The sequence below is a fragment of the Schistocerca nitens genome, chromosome 5 (assembly GCF_023898315.1).
Source record: "Schistocerca nitens isolate TAMUIC-IGC-003100 chromosome 5, iqSchNite1.1, whole genome shotgun sequence".
Classification (NCBI taxonomy): domain Eukaryota; kingdom Metazoa; phylum Arthropoda; class Insecta; order Orthoptera; family Acrididae; genus Schistocerca; species Schistocerca nitens.
In genome coordinates, this window is record NC_064618.1 from 246349499 (window position 1) to 246373566 (window position 24068).

The 24068-nt window shown below is 39.5% G+C and overlaps 1 protein-coding gene across 4 annotated transcripts in view; it reads left to right on the top strand.

Moving 5' to 3' along the window:
* LOC126260119 (FHF complex subunit HOOK interacting protein 2A-like) overlaps positions 1 to 24068 on the top strand; it is a 204048-nt gene that overhangs the window by 106576 nt on the left and 73404 nt on the right. For all 4 annotated transcript variants that reach the window (XM_049957364.1, XM_049957363.1, XM_049957366.1 and 1 more), the window contains 2 exons: positions 1590 to 1767; positions 15132 to 15268. In XM_049957364.1, coding sequence (XP_049813321.1) covers positions 1590 to 1767; positions 15132 to 15268 — 315 coding nt within the window. The remainder of the gene's footprint in view (positions 1 to 1589; positions 1768 to 15131; positions 15269 to 24068) is intronic.

Sequence of the window (24068 nt, forward strand, 5' to 3'; positions counted from 1 at the left end):
GAGCCGGGAGGGGGAGGGATATCAGTGTAGAGGTGGAGGAAGATCGTAATGCTGCCTGTGGGAGAGTGGAGGGATGTCGTGGGGTTCAAGATAGTGCTGTTGGATACAGCATTGGAGCATTTGGAGGCTGTGCTGGGGCGGGGTGAACAAGGGGAGAGGGGAAGAGGAGAGGAGAGAATTAGAGAAGAGAAAAGGAACATGCAGGTGCATTGGTAGGATAGGAGGCATGTTGTGTGCTACTGGAGTTGGAGCAGGGAAGGGGGTAAGCAGGTGGTTGTTATTGTAGATGAAGGTGCCATTGATAGTGACGAACAGATCACTGGGTGGGAAAGGAGTGGGAACTGTAGAGAGTCTAGTTAATTTTTAGGCATTTTATCCCTATTGACAGTAGTGTCCGATTCATTATGTATTTTTCCCTCCACTTTTTTCTAGGCCTGCCTCACTCAGTAGTCGCACTTTGTATATTTTTACAAACATCTTTTGCGGCTATTGAATTTTATTATGACAACCCAACAGTGTGGTTTGTCTCTTAACATGGGTGACTTCCTGAAAGCTGAGAGTCAGTAAGTCTATCTGTATTATGGAAATGTAATCATTGTGAGGACTTGTCTGGTGGACATTATTTTAATTCTCATTTTCTAATACACCGATTTGTTACATGAGCTAGAGATTAATTTTATACATGTGGTGTGTGTTCTTTCAGACATGTCCAAAAGAACAGACACTATTTTGATCCTGCAGCCACTGTGAATCAAGACATAAAGGAGTTAAAGATATTAGCTGCCACTGGGCATTGATTTATATCAATGGGGCAAGTAATAAATTGGTGCCGGACTGGAATTTGAACCTGGGGTACCTCCTTACTTGACAGATGTGCTGACTAGTACGCCATCCAGACACAGTGCCCGCTGCCAGCTAATGTCTTTAATTCCTTTGTGTCTTGGAGATTTATTTGTTGTCTGAATCAATCAATACATATAAAATAATAGGATAAAACTATTATTTAGGTATTAACGATAGCCTGCAGCCTTCATGAAGTTCATGACTGACACTATTTATGTCTATAGATAAGGCTGCATTTTTATTTTTGTTGGACCAGTACCAGGTTATGTGCCCGTCTTCAGTGGCCATGTATTTTATTTTTCTGCCCACATAGAATCTCTATAGATGATTTTGGAAATCCTACTTTATTTTGTAGCTGGTTTTAAGCACATTTTTTTAGCATTATGGATGAGGCAGGTATTGTAAAGCACACTGACTCATCAAAAAAACTACAAGGAAGTGCTGAAAACCAGCTAAAAATATCAAATAAAATCTCCAGGAACATTTACAGAGAGCACAAAAGTAAACTACATTATCATTGAAGATGGGCATCTAATCGGATACTGGCCTGACAAAAATAAAAATAAATACTCAGCCTTGTCTGGAAATATATAAATAATGTAATTCATCAAAAACTGTAATTTAATTTTATATCATAGTTGCTGGTAACATTGAAGATCAAAATTATGTCAATAATATGTTTTCTGAAATAAAATACTTAACTAAGCATTGTTCTATACTTAGTTGCCTGTTTACTGTTTCTGTAGCTTGTCCAGGAAGCTCACAAAATCGTAGGAGACTCTATTTCTAAAAGTATAAGAAGAGACTTTCTTGAACAATGCACATCTTTACATTTGATCAATATTGATGATGATCAAAAATTGGGAATAATTGCTTTACTAAGAAAAGGCCTTAGAACTGTTACAGCACCTGCTCTTCTCCAAGGTATAAATTTTGTGTCCTATGTAAAGTATTAAGTTCCACATCATGTGTTTAATAGATAGTTATTTTCTTATACTTAGAATAAATTCTTCAAGAAAAGTTTTGTACCACCTCCATATAATTAGGATAATTACAATTCTGTTAGTTGTTGCCATGACAGGACATCCTGTGAAACATTACTATATGCCTTCTCTGAAAACTACCAAGAACAGATAGTTTGGAATCCCACACAGGATGGACATATATTGGATCTAGTGGCAACAGGTAGACCTAACCTGTTTGAGAAAGTCCGCATTGAAACTGGTATCGGTGACTATGCAGGTGTTGTAGCACTAATGATTACCAAAGTGCAAAGGGCAGACTAAACAAATAGAAAGATTTATTTGTTCAGTAAACTAGATAAAGAGGCAGTAGTATCATATCTCAGCGAGGAACTTGAACTTTGGTCTGGTCAGAAGTATGTAGAGAACTATGGCTCAGATTTAAAAAAATACTTGATAATGTTCTGTACTTATATGTACCTATCACAACAGTTTGTGATGGGATGGATCCTCCATGGTTGACAGTCACTGGCAAGAAACTTCTGAAGAAACAGACTACCATGTAATAGGTGTAAAACAAAGCATAGGGCTGTAGGTAGAGAGGTGCTGAATGAAATACTTTTGGCTGTCAAGATGATGTTGTGTAAAGCCTTCAGTGACTACCAGAGCAGAATGTTAACGAAAGATCTTTCACAAAACGTGAAGAAATTTTGGTTATAAGTAAAGGCCGTTAATGACAACAAAGTTAGTGTAGTGTTCTGACGCTCATGAATGAGGCAGGAAGTGGATAGCAGAGCAATAGTAGAAATGCTTAACTCCATTTTAAAATGTTCCTTTATAAAGGAAAATCCAGGAGTAATGCATCAGTTAAATTCTCACATCACTGCAAAGATGAGAAATATAGATACTAATACTAGTGGTGTTGAGATGCAGATGAAGTTGTAAAAACTGAAAAAGCTCTGAGACCTGATGCAATCCCAGTTGGATTCTATACCATATTTGTGGCTAAGTAAGCACTTAATTTTAACCATAATATACTGAAAACCCCTTGAACAGAACCCTTGACATCCATTTGTTGTGGAATCTCAGAATATATTCTAAGCATAAATATACTGGGGTATCTTGAACATGATGACTTCCTCCATACCAACCAACATGGATACTGGAAACATCAATCATGTGACACCCAAATCCTGCTTTTCTCAATGACGTACTGAAAGCTTTGGATTAAGGTAGTCAGATAGATGTACTATTCCTTGATTTCCAAAAAGCATTTGATGCAGTACCACACATACATTTATTATTGAAAACATGTGCATATAGGGTATCAAGCAAGATTTATGAATGATTTGAGGATTTCCTGATGGAGACAGAGCCTGTTGTCTTGGATGGAGAGTCATCCACAGATGCCGAAGTAGCTACTGGTGTGCCCCAGAAGTTGATTGAGACTCATGCTGTTCATGTTGTATATTACCAACCTTGCAGACAATATTATTAATAACCTCAGATTTTTCACAGATGATGCAGTTATCCATAAATAAGTACTGTCTGAAAAAAGCTATTCAAATATTCAGCAGATCTTGGTAAGATTTCAAAGTGGTGCAAATATTGGCAACCTCCTTTAAACGTTCATAAATGTAAAATTGTGCACTTCCCAAAACAAAATAGCATAGTATCCTATGACTGCAGTGTCAGTGAGTCACAGTTGGAATCTGTCAACTCATACAAATACTTAGATGTTCGAATTTGTGGAGATGTCAAATGGAACATTAACATTGTCTCAGTTGTAGATAAAGCAGGTTTTTAGTCTATGATTTATTAGTAGAATATCAAGGAAATGCAATCAATCTTCAAAGGAGACTGCTTACAGAACACATGTTTGACTGATTCTGGAGCACTTCTCAAGTGTGTGGGACATGTACCAAATAAGCTCAGAAGGGGACATTGAATGGATACAAAGAAGGACATCATGAATCGTCACAGGTTTGTTTGACCTGTGGGAGAGTGTCACAAAAATGCTGAAAGAATAGAATTGGCAGACTCTTGAAGACAGACATAAAACCCCATGGAAGCCTACTTAGAAAGTTTATATCTCACAGGGATCTCAAAGATAAGATTAGACTAATTACAGCATGCAAAGAGGCATCCAAGCAGTTGTTGCCCCCACTCTCCATATGTGAATGGAACAGGAAAAAGCCCTAATAACTAGAACACTGGGACGTACACTCTGCTGGGCCCTTCTCAGTGCTTTGCAGTGTATGGATGTAGCTGTAGATAACAGTAAATTGGTGTGGACTTAGATTGAAGGAGTACAGGGCTTAAAAAATTAGCTTTATGAAGCCAAAAATTAACATAAATCTGAACTAAAAAGAAAACAATAAGCAACATGAAGGCTTCTTCTTTGAAAGTGCACATCTTTACATATACATATATGTGAAATCAAAATCAACTGCTGCGTAACAATCACTACCATGCTCGACCACATTCATTATAAAAAGTTGGGCTCTTCCTCCGTTTGCTGTTCACAATGTGGCCAAGATGTTTCTGCTCAAGTCTGTCCTACTCTTCAACATAGCCCTCCTGAACTCCAGTCCAGTGCACAAGTCTTACATACCTTTTTCGTACACCTTGGTGCAGAGGATTGTGTCTGTCATTGGTTATAAATGTCTTGAGTCCAGATTGATCATATGGAGATGGTTGAATACTGTCTGGAGTGACTTAGTCCTTCCTGTTACCTCAAAAGGTAGTGGACAGTTCTGCTTCATTTTTCGTGGTCCACAAGTCATCATTTATAGGTAACAATCATCAGTTGGTGATGTTGACAACAGGTGACTCTACAACTCAGATCTTTGATGCTTTATGTCTCATGATAGAGGTTAAATGTTTAATTGTGTCACTGTAGTTCAAGCCAATTCAATAGGCAGCTCCCCTCGCTGAAAATACTTCTTTGTTGCAAAGTTAAATCTAATTTTGAAAGTTGCCTTTGAGGTAGTTTTACACACAAAAAGAACATGCACATGAAGAGAAGTGGAAAGTGTCTTAAGATTTTAGCTGAAATATTCCATTATGTGACACACATTTCTTTACTACCATAGTGGCATATTCACCAAATCAGTATTCCGTACTGTTGGCACTCATAGCTTGTAAGAAGCATCAGTGCCCTGTAAAAATAGAAAGGAATTTCTAACAGTATGGTTGTAAGAGTTCGAGCTAATGTGGGAAGTACCCCACTTTGAGTGACTGAAACCAATTAAAAATGCATTTAAAATACAGAGATGTGAATTTTGTACAATACATGAGGGACATGTATTTTCAAAACTCTGCAGTTGTATACAATCAGTGTTCAAAGGCTAAGGAATATAAAGACTAGAGAAACACAAGTTGCTGAAAAAACGGGCAATTGGGGTGTTTTTATGGGATAGCAAGTAAGGCACAAAAGCTAGATTTTACAGGAGAAGTGAAAAAAGTTTTGTGAGCATGTTACAAGTGAGTTCAAGTTGTGAAGCATAAAAAACTCATATGAAAGAAACACATGCTCTACAAACACATGAGACCCAGTATCATCTGTTTGCAGACATGGATACAGTTGGACAGGTGTCTTGTGTAAAACATATTAGAATGAGTCAACATCGACATGAACGTTACTTGCTGTATTCCCATTCAGTTCTGCAGATAATACTTGAAGGCATTCAAGGTTTACTGTTGCCATATTCAAGGGTTTTCTTGTCTTTCTCTGCTTCTCTGGTCACACACTTACCTTCTGTTTGGCCATCATTAGTTCATAGGTTGTGCAATTATCTGTATGGAGATAGTGAAATGAAAGCTTCTTGAAATATTTTCCAAATACCCAATGATAGAAATGCTGATCGATGCTCATTGTGGCATATTCTATCTGAAATGCATGGTAGTGCTATAGTTATTTAAATATAGACTTAAAAATAGCTTAGTTGACATTTGTTGTGAATACTAACTTTGTCATGTTGGGAAGGAGGGAATTTGAGCTTTGATTAAACCAGCAGTTTATTATGTGTATTTCAGCTTGTAACACCAAGCGAGGTGGCACAGTGGGTAGCACACTGGACTCGCATTTGTGAGGACAGTGGTTCAAACCCCTGTCTGGCCATCCAAATTTAAGTTTTTCGTTATTTCCCAAAATTGTTCCAGGCAAATGTCGTGATGGTTCCTTTGAAGGGGCACAGTCAATTTCCGTCCCCATCCTTGATACAATCTGAGTGTGTTCTCCATCTCTACTGACCTCTATGTTGACAGGATGTTTAACTCAGTTTTCCTTCCTTCCTTCCTTCCTTCCTTTAGCTTGTGGAAGTGAGATAGAGGTGTCATTTCTTGAAGGTTTGATAAATGATGTTCCTTCTTGTCTTTTTTCTTTATTTTACTTTGCCCTTCTTCCTTTTCCCTTCAACCCTTCTGCCAGAAGAAGTAGCCAGTGGCTCCAAAAATCTTCCAAATGTGCTGTAATCGAATTTTGAATTCAGATAGTTTGTCCACACATGGAGCACCCTTTCCTTCAGTATGACAATGCCAAACCACGCACAAGTGCTGGAACATCTGCAGTGATCTGACACTTTGGGTTCACTTTCATTGATTATCCTCCATACAGTCTCGACTTGACCCCATACAATTTTCATCTCTTTCCAAAACTAAAAGAACGCCTTCGAGGACTTCACTTGATAGTGATGAAGCGGTGCAAGGAGAGGTGAGGTTGTTGCTGCATAAACAAAGTCAAACATTCTACTGTGATGTTATCAACAAACTGTCTCTTGTTGGGAGAAATGTGTTGATGACCAGGGTGACTATGTTGAGGAAGAAATTTGTAGATGTGGAGAATAAATATGTGGAATGCTACTAACATTTGTTTTATTTAAAAATTCATAAGAGTTTTCACATAAAAAGTTCAAAGATAGTACTTTCCAGTACTTCGTTGTATGTTCAAAAAGAGGGCTTCAGAAGAATGGACATATAATATTTATGTTGAATAACTGTAGAACGCAATTTATGCTTTGTAAATCACCTAGAAAATTTTAGTTATGATATTCAAATAAGTTAGCTGGTTTATTATTTCCTTCAAACAATGGTGCCCTTGTTAATATATTGCCATAACATCAAATAAATGCACAAAAATTATCCAGTCTACCCTGCAATGGAAAGCCCAGATTGGAATAACAGCAGTATGAAAAGGATGGACTGCCACTCATCAGACAGTGGAGGCATTGAGTCACATAAGGGCATAAAGAAAAAGACAGCTAAAAATTTAAGCTTTTGGATGAAAAGATCCTCCTTTGAAAATAGAGAAAAAAACACACACACACCCATATTCAACGACTCACACATGGCCACTGTTCCTGCCACTGGAATCCAAATGCTTGGAGATAATGACCATCTACTGTGAGTTACGCTTGTAGGAATATGTATGTTGTTTTCTATTTCCAAAGGAGGACATTCTTGTCCAAAAGCTTAAATGTTTAGCTATCTTTTTCTTCGTACCTGTCTGCAACTCAAAGCATCTGTGTAGTGAGTAGCAGTCTATCCTTTGCATTTTGTTGTTATTACAGTTTATCCTAAGTAATTAAAAAAATGATTGGCTGCTCTCATTTTGTAATCATGCTGATGTGTTTCACAGATTATATTTGAGTGCATTATTTAGATGAACTGTTTTATTTGTAATGTGAGCATAGTAATAAGGATAGGCTCATTCAGTCATAGTAATTGAGAATGGCATAATTGTGTGTTTATCATCCCAGTGCAGTGTTCTTAATTTTTTCAGACTGGTGGGTGTCATATGTTTATTGCATAATTAACATTGGAGTACATTATACACAATCTGTTCCATGCAGGTAACCATGTAGCATTTATTAATCTGTTTTATGGAAAATAAGCCTTTAAATGCAAAACTAGACATTTTTACAGTGTGTGTTTCTACATTGTTTCTGAAAAAAAACCTCTTTTTGTGTGTGCCCCATTTCACTTTTTGGTGCTTATTGTATAGTTAATTTTCATGTTCAAATATGTTGTTTTGAGTTTTTCCTTTTCGTTGTGATATAAGATTTTTGTCTAGAACTGCTTGTTACATTTTCTCCATTTATATTACTGACTTGGAGATGTACTTGGATAGTGAAGTTCAAATATCCTTTCTTAAAATGTAATAGCCTTCTGTTACTGTGTTTCCTATTGCTCCTATTCTTCTCTTTACATTTGATGCAGCAGGGACTTCCATGTTGGAATCTCAGAAGTTTTCCTGGTTCATATATGGTACCATTTACCCATTCCACCAGGACTTCCTGTAGTAACTACACACAAATAAGTATTTGCTTAGTGCATGAATCACTTTAATGAGAAAACAGTTCAGAAGTTCCATACACAGTCCGAGTACAATGCCAGCCTGAATCCAATACAATGCAGAGAGTCCTGAGAGTGAAGTCAAGTTAACTTGAGGAAAAAACAACAGGATGGCTGGGTGTGCTCTGCTCTGGGATTATAGCGGGTAGATTGCTTGTCAATCTCTCAAGGTGCCACTGTCTGTCAGATGCATATGCCGATCATGTTTTGATGCTGCCCTCAACATTTGATTGTGCCACTGCCTGGAGGCCAGACAGGCACCACAGGACAGTGTGAGTAAGTTGATCCATGATAGCTTGCACCGGCACTTCGCATCCTTCTATAGTGGCCACTGAGGTGCTAACATGATACAAGTGGTAACGTGGGGTTACCACAGTGCTCTCCCCTTGAAGGAGCAATTGTGAGATGGTGTGACCCAGGCATCCCTCTCTTGCAGTGTGGAACACCCTATAGCATTCAGGAAAATGACACCCAAGTCTTTCTGAGCACTGACGATGGATACCTTCGGTGTGGACAGAAGTCCCTTGTTGGCTGCAACAGGAGACTAGGTCTGGAACTCGTCTTGGCAGTGACGACTCCACCATAGGCGGATGACTGATGGTGCAACGCCAACCAAGAGGGGGGGGGGGGGGGGGCAGTGTCGGAGCTAGATCCGTGTGGACATCCAGTGCCTCTGCAGCAGGAACACGAGCTGGTGGGGATGGTACCTGTGAACCACCATCCAGTGCCCCTGATGCTCATTTGGAGAACTGGAAAAAACCAGCAGATGAAGGGTGGTGGGCAAGGGCGAGCTTAACACAGGAGCTGGGGCCAGAGTCAAAGTAGGTACCCCCAGAGATGGAGAAGAAGCTGAAAACCCAGGCTCCAGGCGGGAGGAAGGCTCAGTAGGTGTGTGTGGGGGTGGCAGAGGCCGGTCCCCCCACCCACGGGGATTGTTGGTTGCAGTGGCAGGCCACCAGACCGTCCTCTGTCTGCAGTGTGAACCCTCACCAGCCGTGCTGCCTTCGATGACTGCCAGAATCCAATGCTGACGGAACCAGAGGTGCAAGCCCGGACGGGGTCCCTGGCATCTAGCGTGGTGACGGAGACATCCTGGGTGGGCATGCGATAGGCAGCAGGAGGTGTAGCACCGTGCGTAGCTAGTTCAGTGCAGCAGCTCAGTTGGGTTCTTCTAACCAGTTAGCATGGACATATAAGAACTGAGAAAATGTGTGAGCATTTATTCCTCTGTGGGCTCTCTATGGATGACTTATTTTGCATTTTGAAAGTCTGTATGAGGCATTCTGCTTCCCCATTCGCCTGAGGGTGGAACAGGGTGCCCTGATGTACTGGATACCATGTTGTGCACCAAATTCTTGAAAAAATCTGGAGGGAAGATCCAGTTGAGGGCCTACAACTTCGATTCCACAATTATGGAACAACAGTTTACGACGTATGAAAACCAAGTGTAGGCATCTACAACAATCAACTAATATGCGTCCAAAAAAGGGGCCTGTGAGATCCAGGTGGACACACTCATATAGCTGTGAAGGTTCTGGCCTTGGCGAGTAACATTGGCACTGCGCAGCCTAGTGGCCCGCACACTTGAACCAGTGACCATGGTGCAAGAGGAGAAGGATGTCCTACCTGAGGGAGGCAGGAATGACCAACTGCAGCAGTGCATGTTCTGTAGCCAACGAAATTACTTCATTGATGAGAGTCATTCTATAGTGGAGAAAAAAATAATTATGGGCAGGACCTGATGCTTGAGCCAGAAACTGCTTTGGCCATCCCCTCTGTTTGTACTGTCACACCTCGCGGAAAATAGGATCCAAACCGACCACGTCAGCAAGGTTGGAGTTCATAATAGGGAAGGTATCCTTGGTGAAGGTAAAAACAAATGATTTTTCCCCAGTCGAAGCTGGTCAGGACTCATAGGGAGATGTGCTAGTGCATCTTCGTTGGAGTGCTGAGCCACAGAGCAGAAGTGAATCTCATAGTGATAACTGATAACAACTGGGGAACAGTGCCCACCACTGAAGTCTTATGTGCTGTTTTGTCTGGCACGTGTTCTATGGGCCTAAAGAAAGAGACTGAAAGCTTGTGATCCATTACTAGATGAAATTTGACACCCTGTAGAAACACATGAAACTTCTTGGAATCATTAGAAATAGCTTCCTTCTTCATTCGAGAATAATTCGTGTCCACCACATTGTATGTCTTTGAGGCAAACACAGTCAGCTGTTCTCAAATGTCAGGATTGCAATGGGCCAGTACAGCCCCAGGCCCTACTGACATGCAACCGTCACCACTGCAAGCTGTCTACCCAGCTGAAAGGTGGCGAGGCATGCGGCAGAACAATGACTGTCCTTCAGATTTTGAATGTTTGGCCACATGCTGGCATCCAAACAAATGACATGCTCTTTTTTAGTAACTGATTGATAGGATATGCCACAGTAGCTGCCTGTGATATGAATTTTTGGTAATAAACAACCTTTCCTAAAAATCCCTTGGTGCTCCTTTACTTTAACAGGCCAATGGAAGGTGTCAGTAGCCGCAACATTACTGTTTGTCTGCTGGAACCCCAACACGAAATGACATGTTACAGGTATTTAGTAGGGCTGGGAGAAATGTGATTTTTCCCTTGAGACCTCCATCATGCAGAGTGTGAAACAGAACCCTGAGATTCTGTAGATGTTCCTTGGTGGTGATACCCATGACTACAATGTCATCTAGATAGTTAATGCAACAAGGAACACGTGTAAGTTGCTCCAAAAGTCACGGAAATGGGCCGGAGTGCTGGCACCCCAAAAAACAAGCGGCTGTACCTGTAGAGATCATAGTGCATGTCGATTACGAGTAACTGCCATGAATCCTCCTCCAGGTAGTTGTAAATATGCCTCTAACAGGCCCAGGTTTGAAAAATACTGTCCCCTCTGCTAGTTTTGTCATCAGTTCTTCTGGACATAGGATGGCATTTGTGTTCAACACAGACTGTGCATTAATTGTCACATTGAAATCACTGTATAGATGAAGCTTCCCAGTAGGCTCCTTAATCATCACTAATGGCCTAGCTCATTGGCTTGGACCAGGGGTGGCCAAGATTTCAGCTTCATGAACCATGCTGAGGCTTGCTTGCCAAAGTGCTCTGCCTCACTGCAAACTTCAGCTATCGCCATGTTGTGCTGCCTGAGCTGGAGGAGGGGAAAGGGGGAAACTGCAGAGGAGTCGTATTTAAATGGCAATGCAGTTGCACTGCATACAATTTCAGGTTATATTTCTCAGCATCATAGACCACAAATAAAACAAATTTTCAGTATTATTTAATTATTTTTGGCACACTAAAGAGGTAGTATAATTTTTGTCTAGTGCAAATTGTTAGCATATGAATGGACATAGACAATTTCACAGATTTTTGCACTCAGGTTGCCACATAATTGTAACTTATTTACTGTCATAATCAAAAAAAGGTCTTTCATACACATATGTTTATCAGAATGTTGTGGCACTTTTTGTGGAGATGTGAAAACTCTGTTTGAGGCAAACAATGAAAATGTCCTGGACAGTTTTAACATAAAAGGATTTGTCCTCAAAGCAAGAATTATAATGCACATCAATCAGTTACATCTGCACATGCACAGGGGCCTCTCAACTGAAACAGCAAATGGTCTCAAAAACAGATGTAACATTGGCAGTGTCCTCAGAATATTTGAAAAACTATCGTTGTAATTCTTCCAAGGCCACAACTAGTTCTTCAGATGTTGCAGTTTCTTTCACACTAGTGAGCTTAGGGTACTGGATTGTGTTTTCAAGAATTTATCCCTTCTGCAGTGCAATTTTCTTTTTAAATGCATCCCCATCAAATCAAAAATAAATTGTTTCTCACCTTGCAATATCTTACTGTGGGCAGTCAACTCCACTTGAAATGCAAGGTGTGCAATCTATTCTGGATTTTCTAATTTTCATTCTTGCTTTCCTTTTTCCTTTGTAAATTCAACAATAACGCATTTTAAATCAAAAAATCTTTCCAGGCATGCTCCTTGATTTAACCAATGTACTTCACAAAAATATAAAAAGTCTCCATACTCTTCATTTAATTCCATCGAAAACTGTTGCAACTGACAGTGGAAAAATGGATGGAACTTAAGAAAATTTACTGTACATACTACTGATTTCTTCACATGCTCCATGCCTGCAAATTTAGCACAAAGTGCTTCTCGATGTACAGAACAGTGAATCTTGTCTGTCAACTGTTGTAATTTTTTGCTCTTTCATTGTCAGCTAAATCTTTAAATTATTTCTTCATGATATTGTAAATACATTTTACTGTTTGTTGTTAAAGGCTTATGATGATAGATCACTATACGCCTTTTTTTGTGCAAACAGGCATTGGACCTGTGAATGTCCTTCATATCCTTCATATCATGAACAAATAGCAAATGGTAAATAGCACTGACACCACAATTCCACTGAAGTGAAGAAATTTGTGCCGACGAATAACTACCGCACCACAGTACAAAATGAAATATCAAGCTGTACAAGGTACTTCCAAGAAAAATTGAGCAAAGCCAAGACAGGCAAAGCTGTGGTCTGCACATGGCCTGCCTGTCTTGCTTACGTGTGATTTGGCATGCTGTGGCCACCTCTGGACCAGACAATATATGTTCAGCAACACCTAAAGCAGTACACCTGTCAAGTTCTTCCTTAGCTTGGTCACAAAGTGATGTGGCACTGGTCTAACTCTGAAGAAACAAATTTGCGGTGTCAGCTTAAGAGCAATGTGTGCCTAATGATCTGTGGCCTTGCCTCACCCAGGTGAAAAAAGTCCGAAAATTCCTTACAACATTCATACAATTCCTGATATGGCAAAGGTTGGAAACTGTGTTAATTGATTCTCCAACCTTGAACCCAAACACAGCATTAGCTAGCTGGTCATGGCATACTGCCACAGTGCGTCCTTTCTTCCTACAGTGGTGACAAAAAGACCAACAAGTAGGGCAGACTGATTGAACATGTTGAACAAAATAAGGTGGTCAAGAAGGCAGGAGCATACAGAAACCAATCCATGGACATGTTGGTGTGGAGCTTGGTAGCTGGGCATGCTGTATCACTGCAGTGTCTGCTGCTGAAGTTGTGATGGAATGCGAGTGCGTACTGTCATCTAAGTTGACATTGGTCCATCCACCCAGAAGTCGAGCTGATGGCCCACCGCCTGAGGAATTTCAAACAACTGAGAAAGAGAGAGGACTTCTTCCGAGCTGAGTTCTTCAAAGTGCAGCACCCATTGGTGGACCTCTTTGTCGAAAGCTGATCTAATGATAGCATTCCTAACCACAGTATCAGGATAAGACTTCTTAGACTGAAAAGTAACGAAACAGCACTTTTTACTAAGGCCTTCAACTCCACAGCCCAAGCCTGATAATATTGATGGTTTTGCTTCCTGCACTGATAAAACTCCGCTCTTGTGGAAATAAATATGAGTATGCTGGCAGTACTATGACATCAAAAAGTGACACATTTAGTCAAATGTAAGGGATGTAGGATCCTGAAGAGAAACTAACTTTCCTAACAAGTGGTAAATTCGGTGTGACATCCATGGTGGAAAGAGGGCTTTAATGGAACAGGCATATGATATCTTGAAGACTGCGAAGTGTCATCACAGATCTTTCTTGTACACTTCTAGTACTCATTGTAGATGAGGAAAGGATGCAGGTGAGCTGCCAGTTGCTGAGTCCTTGCTAATAGGATGGTCAACACTCTGTCCAGCATGGTAGTTTGCTCTTGTTGTTGCAGTCCAGACATCTGTGGCTTTCCAGCTGTTGCTGCAGTAATCTTGCAGCACTACCCCCAAGGACGTACATGTCGACATTGTTGAATAGGCAAAAAATGTGTGAATGTTCTACCACACTTGTCACCACTTATGCAATAACTATTAACACAAATAAGAGGTATAGTGCATTAATCACTTTAATGAGATGACGGTTTAGAAGTTCCATACACAGTCTGAATACAATGCCAGGCTGAATGCAGTACAGTGCAGAGTGACCCCAAGAGTGGAGCCCAGTTAACATGAAGAAACATGATAACAGAATGGCTGAATGCCTCTGCTCCAGTATTATATAAGGTAGATTGCATATTCACTCTCTCGAGGTGGCACTGTGTGTTGTCTGCACACGCCAACTCCGATGCTGTGCTACCTTCAATGTTTAATTGTGCCACTGCCTTGCAGTTGGTCCTGCGCGGGGGCATGCAAGTTGAATCGTGATGGCTTGCGCCGGTGCCTTATGTCCTGCTATGTCAGTGGCTGCCAAGGTGCCAGCACAGTATGAGTGGTAACATAGGGTTACCACATTTGCGATGATCTTATTTACACCTAATATTTATCAACACTGAGTTATTGATATTTGTTGGACTAATGGCTGCTTCATTTGCACCCATCCCACTTTCAGTGAAGCGTAAATACATAATATGGATATAATAGAGGGAAACATTCCACGTGGGAAAAATATATCTAAAAACAAAGATGATGTGACTTACCAAACGAAAGTGCTGGCAGGTCGATAGACACACAAACATACACACAAAATTCAAGCTTTCGCAACCAACGGTTGCTTCATCAGAAAAGAGGGAAGGAGAGGGTAAGGAGTCATTCCAATCCCGGACTTACCTTAGGGGGAAAAAAGGACAGGTATACACTCGCGCACACACACACACACACACACACACACACACACACACATATCCATCCGCACATACACAGACACGAGCAGACATGTCCCACATCCTTTTGTCTTTCCCTCTCCTTCCCTCTTTTCTGATGAAGCAACCGTTGGTTGCGAAAGCTTGAATTTTGTGTGTATGTTTGTGTTTGTTTGTGTGTCTATCGACCTGCCAGCACTTTCGTTTGGTAAGTCACATCATCTTTGTTTTTAGATATAAAAAATAATATGGGATAGAGTAACAAATAAACAAAATCTTATTTTTTCTTTTCAGAATTTTTGGTTTGGTTTCTTGGAAACACGGAAGAAAATGAATTGCCAAGATCTGAAACTCCTCCGGTATTAAATGTTATAGACTGCTGCTTACATAAAGCAGATGATATTAGTCTTGAAGCATTGCAGTTGTTCCAGGTACATATGTCTATGTTTTGATGATACTGCCAGTTAATGGATAATGTCAGAAATAGATCTCTGGTGTTTTCACATGTTTTTCCTCTAAGCTTATATACGTTCTTTCTGATCATTTGTATATTGTAATTCTTTTTTGTTCTAATTCCATTGAATTTTTGTATCAGTGACACAGTGTTATGGACACATCATAACACATTCTTAATATTTTAAAAGAAAATTATAAAAAGAAATAGTGAAGTATGAAATGTGGAATAAAAGTAATAATATTAAACCTATATCATAAGAATTTACATTATATTACAAGGCTTAATAATGAGCAATGGAAAGGGATAGAAATTGGGTGCTCCCGTGGAATGATTTTGTATTATCACTTTAAATAAAGGGTCTATATCTGTTTGTGGTGAAAGGCAGTAAATTCAAGTATGTTTTGTTTAATGCAGTTCAAAGTAATTATTGCCTAAAAATATAAGGTGTCCCAGGAGGAATGGCCAGTATTGAGGAATATGACAGGAACAATAATTTGAAGCAAAAAAGTCTAATAAAAATAGGCTTTAGAATGCTTACCTTAAGAACTATGAGCACAGCTTTATTTTGTCTCGAAGGAATGATCAATATTCAGGAATATCATAGGAATAATCATTCAAAGCAACAAAAGTCTAGTAAATATGGGCTCTGAAATACTTACCTTAAGAACTATGAGGATTTCTTCATTTTGGATACTGTGAAACAAATCCCTTCTACTGCAAGCTCTTTGCTTTCCATATTTTTGGGAGGAAATAGTAAGGACCAATACAAGAAAAAAATTTCCAGTAAACATGGGCTGTAAAATGCGTACCTTAAGAGCTACGGACACATGTTCAATAGAAGAGATGTGTTTCACAATATTGAAGGTGAAGAAATGCTCATAGTATGTAAGATAGCCTATGTGTTTTAGAGCCCATGTTTACTTGACTTTTTTGCTTTGAATGATTGTTGATTGTTCCTATCATATCCCTGAATACTGACCATTCCTCCTGAGACATCCTGAACAGATCTGTCCATTACAAGATGTAGCTTCTTCTGTTCTGCAAAATTACATTGGGGTAGAGTCACTGGCCAGTTCACCCATTCAGGAGGTGGCATTTCAGTACTGCCAATACACACATTTAAAAATGAAAACATTAATAATTGCTTTTGGAATTGTAAGAGAGAAAAATGGATAATTTTGTGAAAGGTAGAAAGTAGTTGTCACTCAGGCACCAGTATGAGAAAGATCCACCTGTTGTCAGTATGATGGGAGATAATTTTTTTACTGTATTTAATGTACGTAAGTCTTGGATCTCTGAGATAAATTAAAAAAAAAGTTGTTGCACCTGTGCCAGAAGAGTGCGTTGTGTTGTAACTATGAAAATTTGGAATATGACTAATTCAGTCTGCTACCTGACAACATGACTTCTATCCAAGAATTGTTGCTGTTAGTGACTTCAAAGTGAGACTCCCCAGTCTTTTGACATTCTTAAGGTAACAGGGATAAAATAAAGGGAGCTAGAGGATATCCAAAACTGTAACAGAAGCCAGACTACCGTTATAAGAGTTGAAGGGCATGAAAAGGAAGCAGTAGTTGACAAGGAAGCAACAAAGGGCTGTAGCCAATCCCTAGGTTATTCAAACCATATATTGAGCAAGCAGCAGAAAAAAACCTAAGCTAAATCTGGAATGTACTTGGAAGATCAGTTGAAAGGAAACAATAGTTTTGTGAAGAAAGGTTACTATACAATCATGAACTAGAGTAAAACTAGGGTAACAGAATTTCATCAAATCAAATCAGGCTCTGCTGAAGTATATATCAGAAATAAGACACTAAAAGTAGTAGATTATTTCTGCTATCTTTACATCAAAACATGGTGGTCAAAGGACAATGTGTACAAAATGCAGGGGGGGGGGGGGGGGGGGAGAAAAAGGACTTGTTTACAGCAAATATAAATTAAGTGTTAGGAAGTCTGTCATAACAGATTTGTTTTGGAGTGTAGCAGTGGTGGAAGTGAAATGTGGATGACAAACAGTACAAACTTGAAGGGAATAGGACCTCTTGAATTATGGTGCTACAGTAGAATGTCAGCAATTTGACAAATATATTGTATAACTGACAAAAAATTACTGAATTGAACTGCGGAGAAAAGAAGTTTATGATACAACTTGACAAAAAGGAGACATTGGTTGATAGGGCATAATACCGAGCCACTTACAAGGAGACCACACCGCAATCAGATGTTTTGAATTTTTTTATGTTTATGGTACCTGAAGTTCAGAAAAATACCAATACACCAAAGTAGTTTGATGCAACTATCAAAAATTCTCGAGAAAATTGGCTTACAAGTTTTCTGAGTCACCAAAGTTACACCGATTTTTCGACAGGTCACATCGCTAAATTGGTACTGCTTGCGACTAATACTTGATGGTTGCAGTCTTGTTTCAATTTTTATTTATTTATTTTTTTCCCTTCACTCAGTTTGAATGCCGATGTCATTTGAACATAAAATTTATCAAATATATATTTTACTGTTAGTTGCCTTCGCTTGTTCACTTGATGAAGAGTTAAACCATCATCACTGATGAGAGTAGCTGTGCAATATGTAATTAGCAATAAGACAATGTTCATTTTTCATAAAAATGATGGATATTTGTCAACTAGCATATATTTGATGACTTTGTTTAAACGATACAGGTATCTTGACTGATGTAGCTACTGCTATTTTGGGGGGAGGGGGGGGGGGACAAAATGAGGGTGAAACACAGCGATCCAGTGATTACCAATTTCATGCACTACCAATTGAGCCATGCAGCCCGTCGAAGAATCGTATGAACTTCAGTGAGTTAAACTTGCTTGAATAACCTCAAAATCGATTTTCTTGAGAATGTTTGAGTTGCACTCAACTGCCTTGACAGATTGGCATTTGAATCCCATACTTCATGTACCAGAAGTATGTAAATTACAAAAATCCAGTTGCCTTGTGGTCTCCTTGGTAGTAGACTTTACATCTTATCATTAAACAAGCTATAACATAACAGTACTGCTGCATATCTGATGCGTGATTATGACATAGTGGTACTGAAGGGCTATAAAGGTAATGAAAGAGTTCTGTTAACTCATAGTTCATATGCTGATGAGATGTATTGTATACCAAGCGATTATACCTATATGAAGTTTGATTACAATCCAACAGGACATTTGCAAATGATAGACTTCTGCAATCATGAATTCTCCCTCATTTCGTCAAGAGATCAAGAGGTTAAAACGTTATGGTTATGTACTACCAAGACTGTATGAGCTTCCTGATGACTTAGTCAAACATCTTGCTTCCTTGTTGAGACCATTGTCGGCCAAATGCTCACATCATATATCAGTGGATGGCATGCCCTCCATCTAAATATTTTGGACCATTTAGTTAGCTTTAATGTAGTATCTCTTTTTTATGAAGGTCTTCTCACAAATTCTTCAGCACTAGTCGGAAATAAGTCTCAGGCAGACATCACTGTTTTGCTTCAGTACACTCTTTCCTTGTCCTGTTTTATGTTCAACCATGAATATTTTGAAGAAACTGACAGCATCACCATGAGTAGCCCTCTGTTTCACCTGTTAGCCAATCTTTTTATGGAGAACTTAGAGGAGACAGCACTTGAATCAGTGATTCTTAAAAAACTGTACTTTGGAGGTATACGTATGATACTTTCATAGTATGGCTTCTTGGAGAAAATAAATTAAAGGACAGCAGCTCAGCTTGTGGGGCAGCGAGTAGAAATAACTTTGGTGGTTCACCGATATTTTACGAGAGCCTGGCAACTATTTTTGTGGTCAGCCAGAAAGTGATGGAGAACATACTGAGCATAGTTCCCAGTCTACACGTCCACATTCTTGTCCAGCCCACTGAAAGAAATGCTTCTATTCTCTGTTTGCTTAGCGGGATCAGGACTATCATTATAAATGAAATTTTAGAGTTCTAATTGATACATATACTTAGTACAGTTTCTCATGCACAACAGGAAGTATTCATTATGTTCATACTGACAGTAAATCTCTCTATCCTAAACAGCACTATGAGCAGTTCAGAGGCGACCTCTATGGTAAGTTTGTGACGAAGCAAGCCGGGATAATTTTACTTCCCCTTTTGTTTTGCCATATCTGCCTCTTTAATTCGCATTTTTTGTTTTTTTGTTTTTTGTTTTTTAACTAATTGCCATAAACATACTTGAGTACAATCTGCATTTTCATAAAAGAGAAAGGTCAGCCCTCAGTTTCTCAGTTTTACAGAATATAACACGAGTTCTAATTTTGTGCGTAGTTTTATGTATGTAATTGATTTTCTAATTTATTTTGACTATTCCTAGTTAATACTTTCCATTATAGGGCAAAATCAGTAATTGTTTTGTAACTTAAATTCTATTGTTGACTTATAAACAAATATAAATTCTGTAATAATTGTAAACATTTGGAAGACGACATACTAGTAATCTTAAAGTATCTATTTGGCTCTATTCAAAAACATGTTAGCAAAGTCAGCCCTTAATTAATTCCAAAGTAATTAACAGTTTTGTCAACAGTATTGGTGTGTAACAACATCTGTTAATTTCATCATTTAAACAAATAATTCAGCCTAACTCCTGTGATAGAAGAAACTGTTAAAAAGAACCAATTTTTCAATGTGTTCAGTTAATCGAATGAGTTAAGTTTTAATTGTTATTTCTGTAAATTTAACTTCGAACAATTTGTTGTTTCAGTACCTATTATTGTGAGAAGATATAAGGGCCCAATTTTTGGTCCTGAGACAGTCAGTCCACAGCCGATTTAGAGACGAGAAATCTGTGTCAATTAGAACAACAACAATGCTTCAGCGTAACTGTGAAATAAGTGTTACACAGTTAGACCATGTGTTAAAACAATGACAGTGTGTGCTCCATACATACCTTTTTATTCTTCAAGAAATGTGAACTATGTGCTTAGGCTTTTACTGCTCACAGATATTCAACAGGAAACTATTATAGCAGTATGTCGATGTTCACCTGCAACATATTAATGAAGCTTATCAAAAGTTAAACAATAGTGCACTGGCCATATTAAATGTGTAAAAGGGGGGGGGGGGGGGAGGGTGTGAAAAGTAAAAGTAAACAACAGTGAAACACAAATGTGTATCTGTCAGCTACATAATTTACAGTAGACAGTACTGCACTTCCACCCCCTATTTTTTCAGCCAGTACGTCAACACCGAGGACGATCAATGAAGAAATAAAGCAGGGAACGTTGTCACAAGTTCCTACCAAATTGTCTTTCGCCCTGACTACTGATATTCAAAATAAATGCTCGCGACCAAAATGGAAGATAATTGTCACCACTTGCTACACAGATTTGTAAATATTACGGACGGCACACTAACAGTTACTTAGCAAAAATCTAAGCGATCCAGGACAGTGTACAGTCCTCGCAAGTTCACATCTGTTATTACTGAAAGCTGGCTTTTTGCAAAAGCCCGTCTCTGACATCATCCGAGGCAGCGCGCCATCCGGCATTTGACAGACGCGGATCTTAGAGTGGCTGGGTGTGAAGTTAAGCCTGGTCTTGCCTCTCGGGCTATACTTATATACGTGACACAGTGGACGGCCGAGGGAACACCTGCTGTCATCCGCCTTATGCACATGGCAGCAGTCTCTAAATGGCCGCTTCCTTGTACACACAATATTTAATGACAGTTATGAATTAATTTAGAAGCTTCTTAATTTTTGCATGCATGTAGGTAAGTTGGTTGAAATCTCAGTAAAAGTTTCAGCTCACTTGCATAAAAACTTTGCGTTCTAGAATTTTTAGAACGGAACTGACAGTAGATCATTACCTCTGAACTATAACTTAAAGAGATCTTGTATTGGTTGTTATTAACATTACAGTCCCAAAACTTGTTATAGCTCTATTATTTAATAGTTTTTATCATGTGCTGTAACCAAAAATTTCTAGCATTAAAATTATGGTTACCTAATCTACTACAATTAAGGATGTTTTAGTTCCAATTTTAGTTTTCATTAAATTACTCAAAAACTATTAGAGGTAACTTGATGTGGTCACATAGTTATTATTTTTAGGTTGAACTGAAACATCACACAAATTTTTACATTCTAAGTCTAATATCTAGCACCTTCAGTTTTTCTTAAAAGCGTAGATTCTGATTACAATTTTTATTTTATCGTGTTGAGACTGGCACCAGTTAATTTTGACATACTTCTGCACATTATGACCAATTTCTGGCGTTCTAGCTTTATTACTTAGCACCACTTATTTTTCTCTTAAAACAATGTATTTAGGAAAACTATTGATCTAACCACTCTAAGACTTGACATTTAAAACATTATTACATTAAAATATATGCTGACAAAGTTTGAAAAAACCATTTTAACTTTTAATTTTATTCTTAATTATGGTGCAATACTTGTGCGCTACACACAAATGCGTTATGGTGACGTGGCGCTACTAACAGTGAACCGGGGTAAGTCCCAGCACACCTGCTCGCCTCTGTATCTCACAAACGATACAGCACTTGTTTCGCTATAAGCTCCATTTATAGAACATCTGGTTCACTGTGGAATTAGAGAAAGATTATTGTCTGTCTTTCCTGGATGTTTTGGTTAGACAGAACAATGCTGGCTCTTTGGGGCTTTCAGTTTATCACACGCTCTCTCATACTGGTTTATATTGACAATTGTCAAGTTTTCATAACCCAGCACAAACTATGAGAGTGCTTAAAACACCAGTACGCAAGAGTTCTCACAGTTCCAGATGCAGATAGTTTGCCTACAGAGCTTGCAAGCCTAAAGACAGTGTTCAAGGAAAATGGATATTCTGCTTGGCAGATTAACAGGGCACTCACTGTCAGTTACAACCAAGGGCCAGGAAGTAATCAAGAGGAGAGCATGTTGGCAACATCTCTAGCATTTCTTACATTTGTTGGAAATATTTCATTTCAAATAGCAAGAATCCTCTGTAATTTTCAGGTGAAAATGGTTTTCTGCCCACCATCTAAGATAGCCGACCTGCTGTATTTAGTGAATGAGTATTTTCTGTTGTGGAAGAATGGAATTTACAGAACACCTTGTCAATATGGTATGGATTATATAAGCTGGATCATGCGCACTGTGGAAGAACACTACATCAAACATCAATACTACACTTGCCTTTTGTAACTGAGCTACTCTGCTGTTGTCGAACATTGTATCTCCACCAGACATGCAGTGGCTGGGTTCAGATGCAGATTCTTTAATGCAACACAACCATTCTCACTTCAGCCTTTGCTGGATGTAACTACTCCACCTTCCAATTCAAAATCAGATTTCCCAGGACATCACATCCAGTCCTGGTACAGCTGATCCCTCCAAAAAGCCTCATGTCACTCAATACTATACTGGTCTTGAATGTGTTAATCAGCTACTTTGATAAGGCTATGACTTGCTAAAACCATGCCCCGAAATGAGGTTCATTTTGTTTGGCACTTTTCTCACCACGCCTAGAATAGCTTTTTGTCCCCCCACCCCTCTCCCTCCTCCTCCTCCTCCTCCTCCTCCTCCTCCCAATCTCCACAATATCCTGGTCAGACCCTGTTTTCCTTCTGCACCCATTTCCCTAGCCTATGGCTCCTATCCCTGTGACCACCTCGTAGGCAAGAAATGTCCTATGCCCCCTCCCGTCACCACTACCATCGCCACCACCACAACCACCATCTATAATAGCCATGTAACTGGCAAAACATATACTATCAAAGGGAGAGCCTTCTGTGGAACAACACATGTCGTGTACCAGCTGTTACGAAAACACTGTTCAGCCTTCTACACTGATATGACTAACCAAGTTATCAGCTAGGATGAATGTGCATAGAAGCAAGGTGTATACTGGTACCGCATAATATCCTGTTGCAAAGCATGTTCTACATCATGACAGTCTTGACCTTGGTGCCAGCTTCACCGAATGTGCCATCTGGATCCCCCCCCCCCCCCCTGGCACCAGTTTCTCAGATTTACACGGATGGGAAATGGCATTACAACATGTCCTTGGTTCTCACCACCCACCTGGTCTTAATGTATGTTAATTTCTTTGATCTTTGCATTATTTCTTTTTAGTAACTATTCCTTTCTTCACTCCCTTTCAGTTTTCTGTGTCTTTTATTTTCTGATCTGTCTACTTTTCCCCAATCCCCACACACACATCTGCTGCGTGCAGTGCACTTAACTTTCCGTTCTTGTTAACTCTTGCTTGGTGGAGGTTTGGAAGGTAGGAGACGAGGTACTGGCAGAAGTAAATCTGTGACGATGGGGCGTGAGTTGTGCTTGGGTAGCTCAGTTGGTAGAGCACTTGCCCGCGAAAGGCAAAGGTCCCGAGTTCGAGTCTCGGTCCAGCACACAGTTTTAATCTGCCACGAAGTTTCATATTCTTGCTTGGTGTTTTGTCAGTAATCTCTGTCTTGCGTATTACCCTATCTTCCACCTTTAAGCTCTCAGGTTTTCATATTTCATCTTATGCAATCCCCAACAGTCAGTCTTTCCTTCTCATACGTCCGGTAAGCCTCTGCTGACACAGGGTTCTTGGTAACTTTTCCATAACTCTCCCCATTTCCTAAACCTCACCAACCCTTTTCCTTCATCCCTCTTCCTTCCCCGTCAACCCTTCTGCCAGAAGAGGGAGCCATTGGCTCTGAAAGCTTGCACATTTCTTCAACTTTAATATGTGTTTTCTCCTGCCGCTGCTTGGTAAGTAGATTTTTTTCCCCAAGTCAGTTATATTATAATTTCA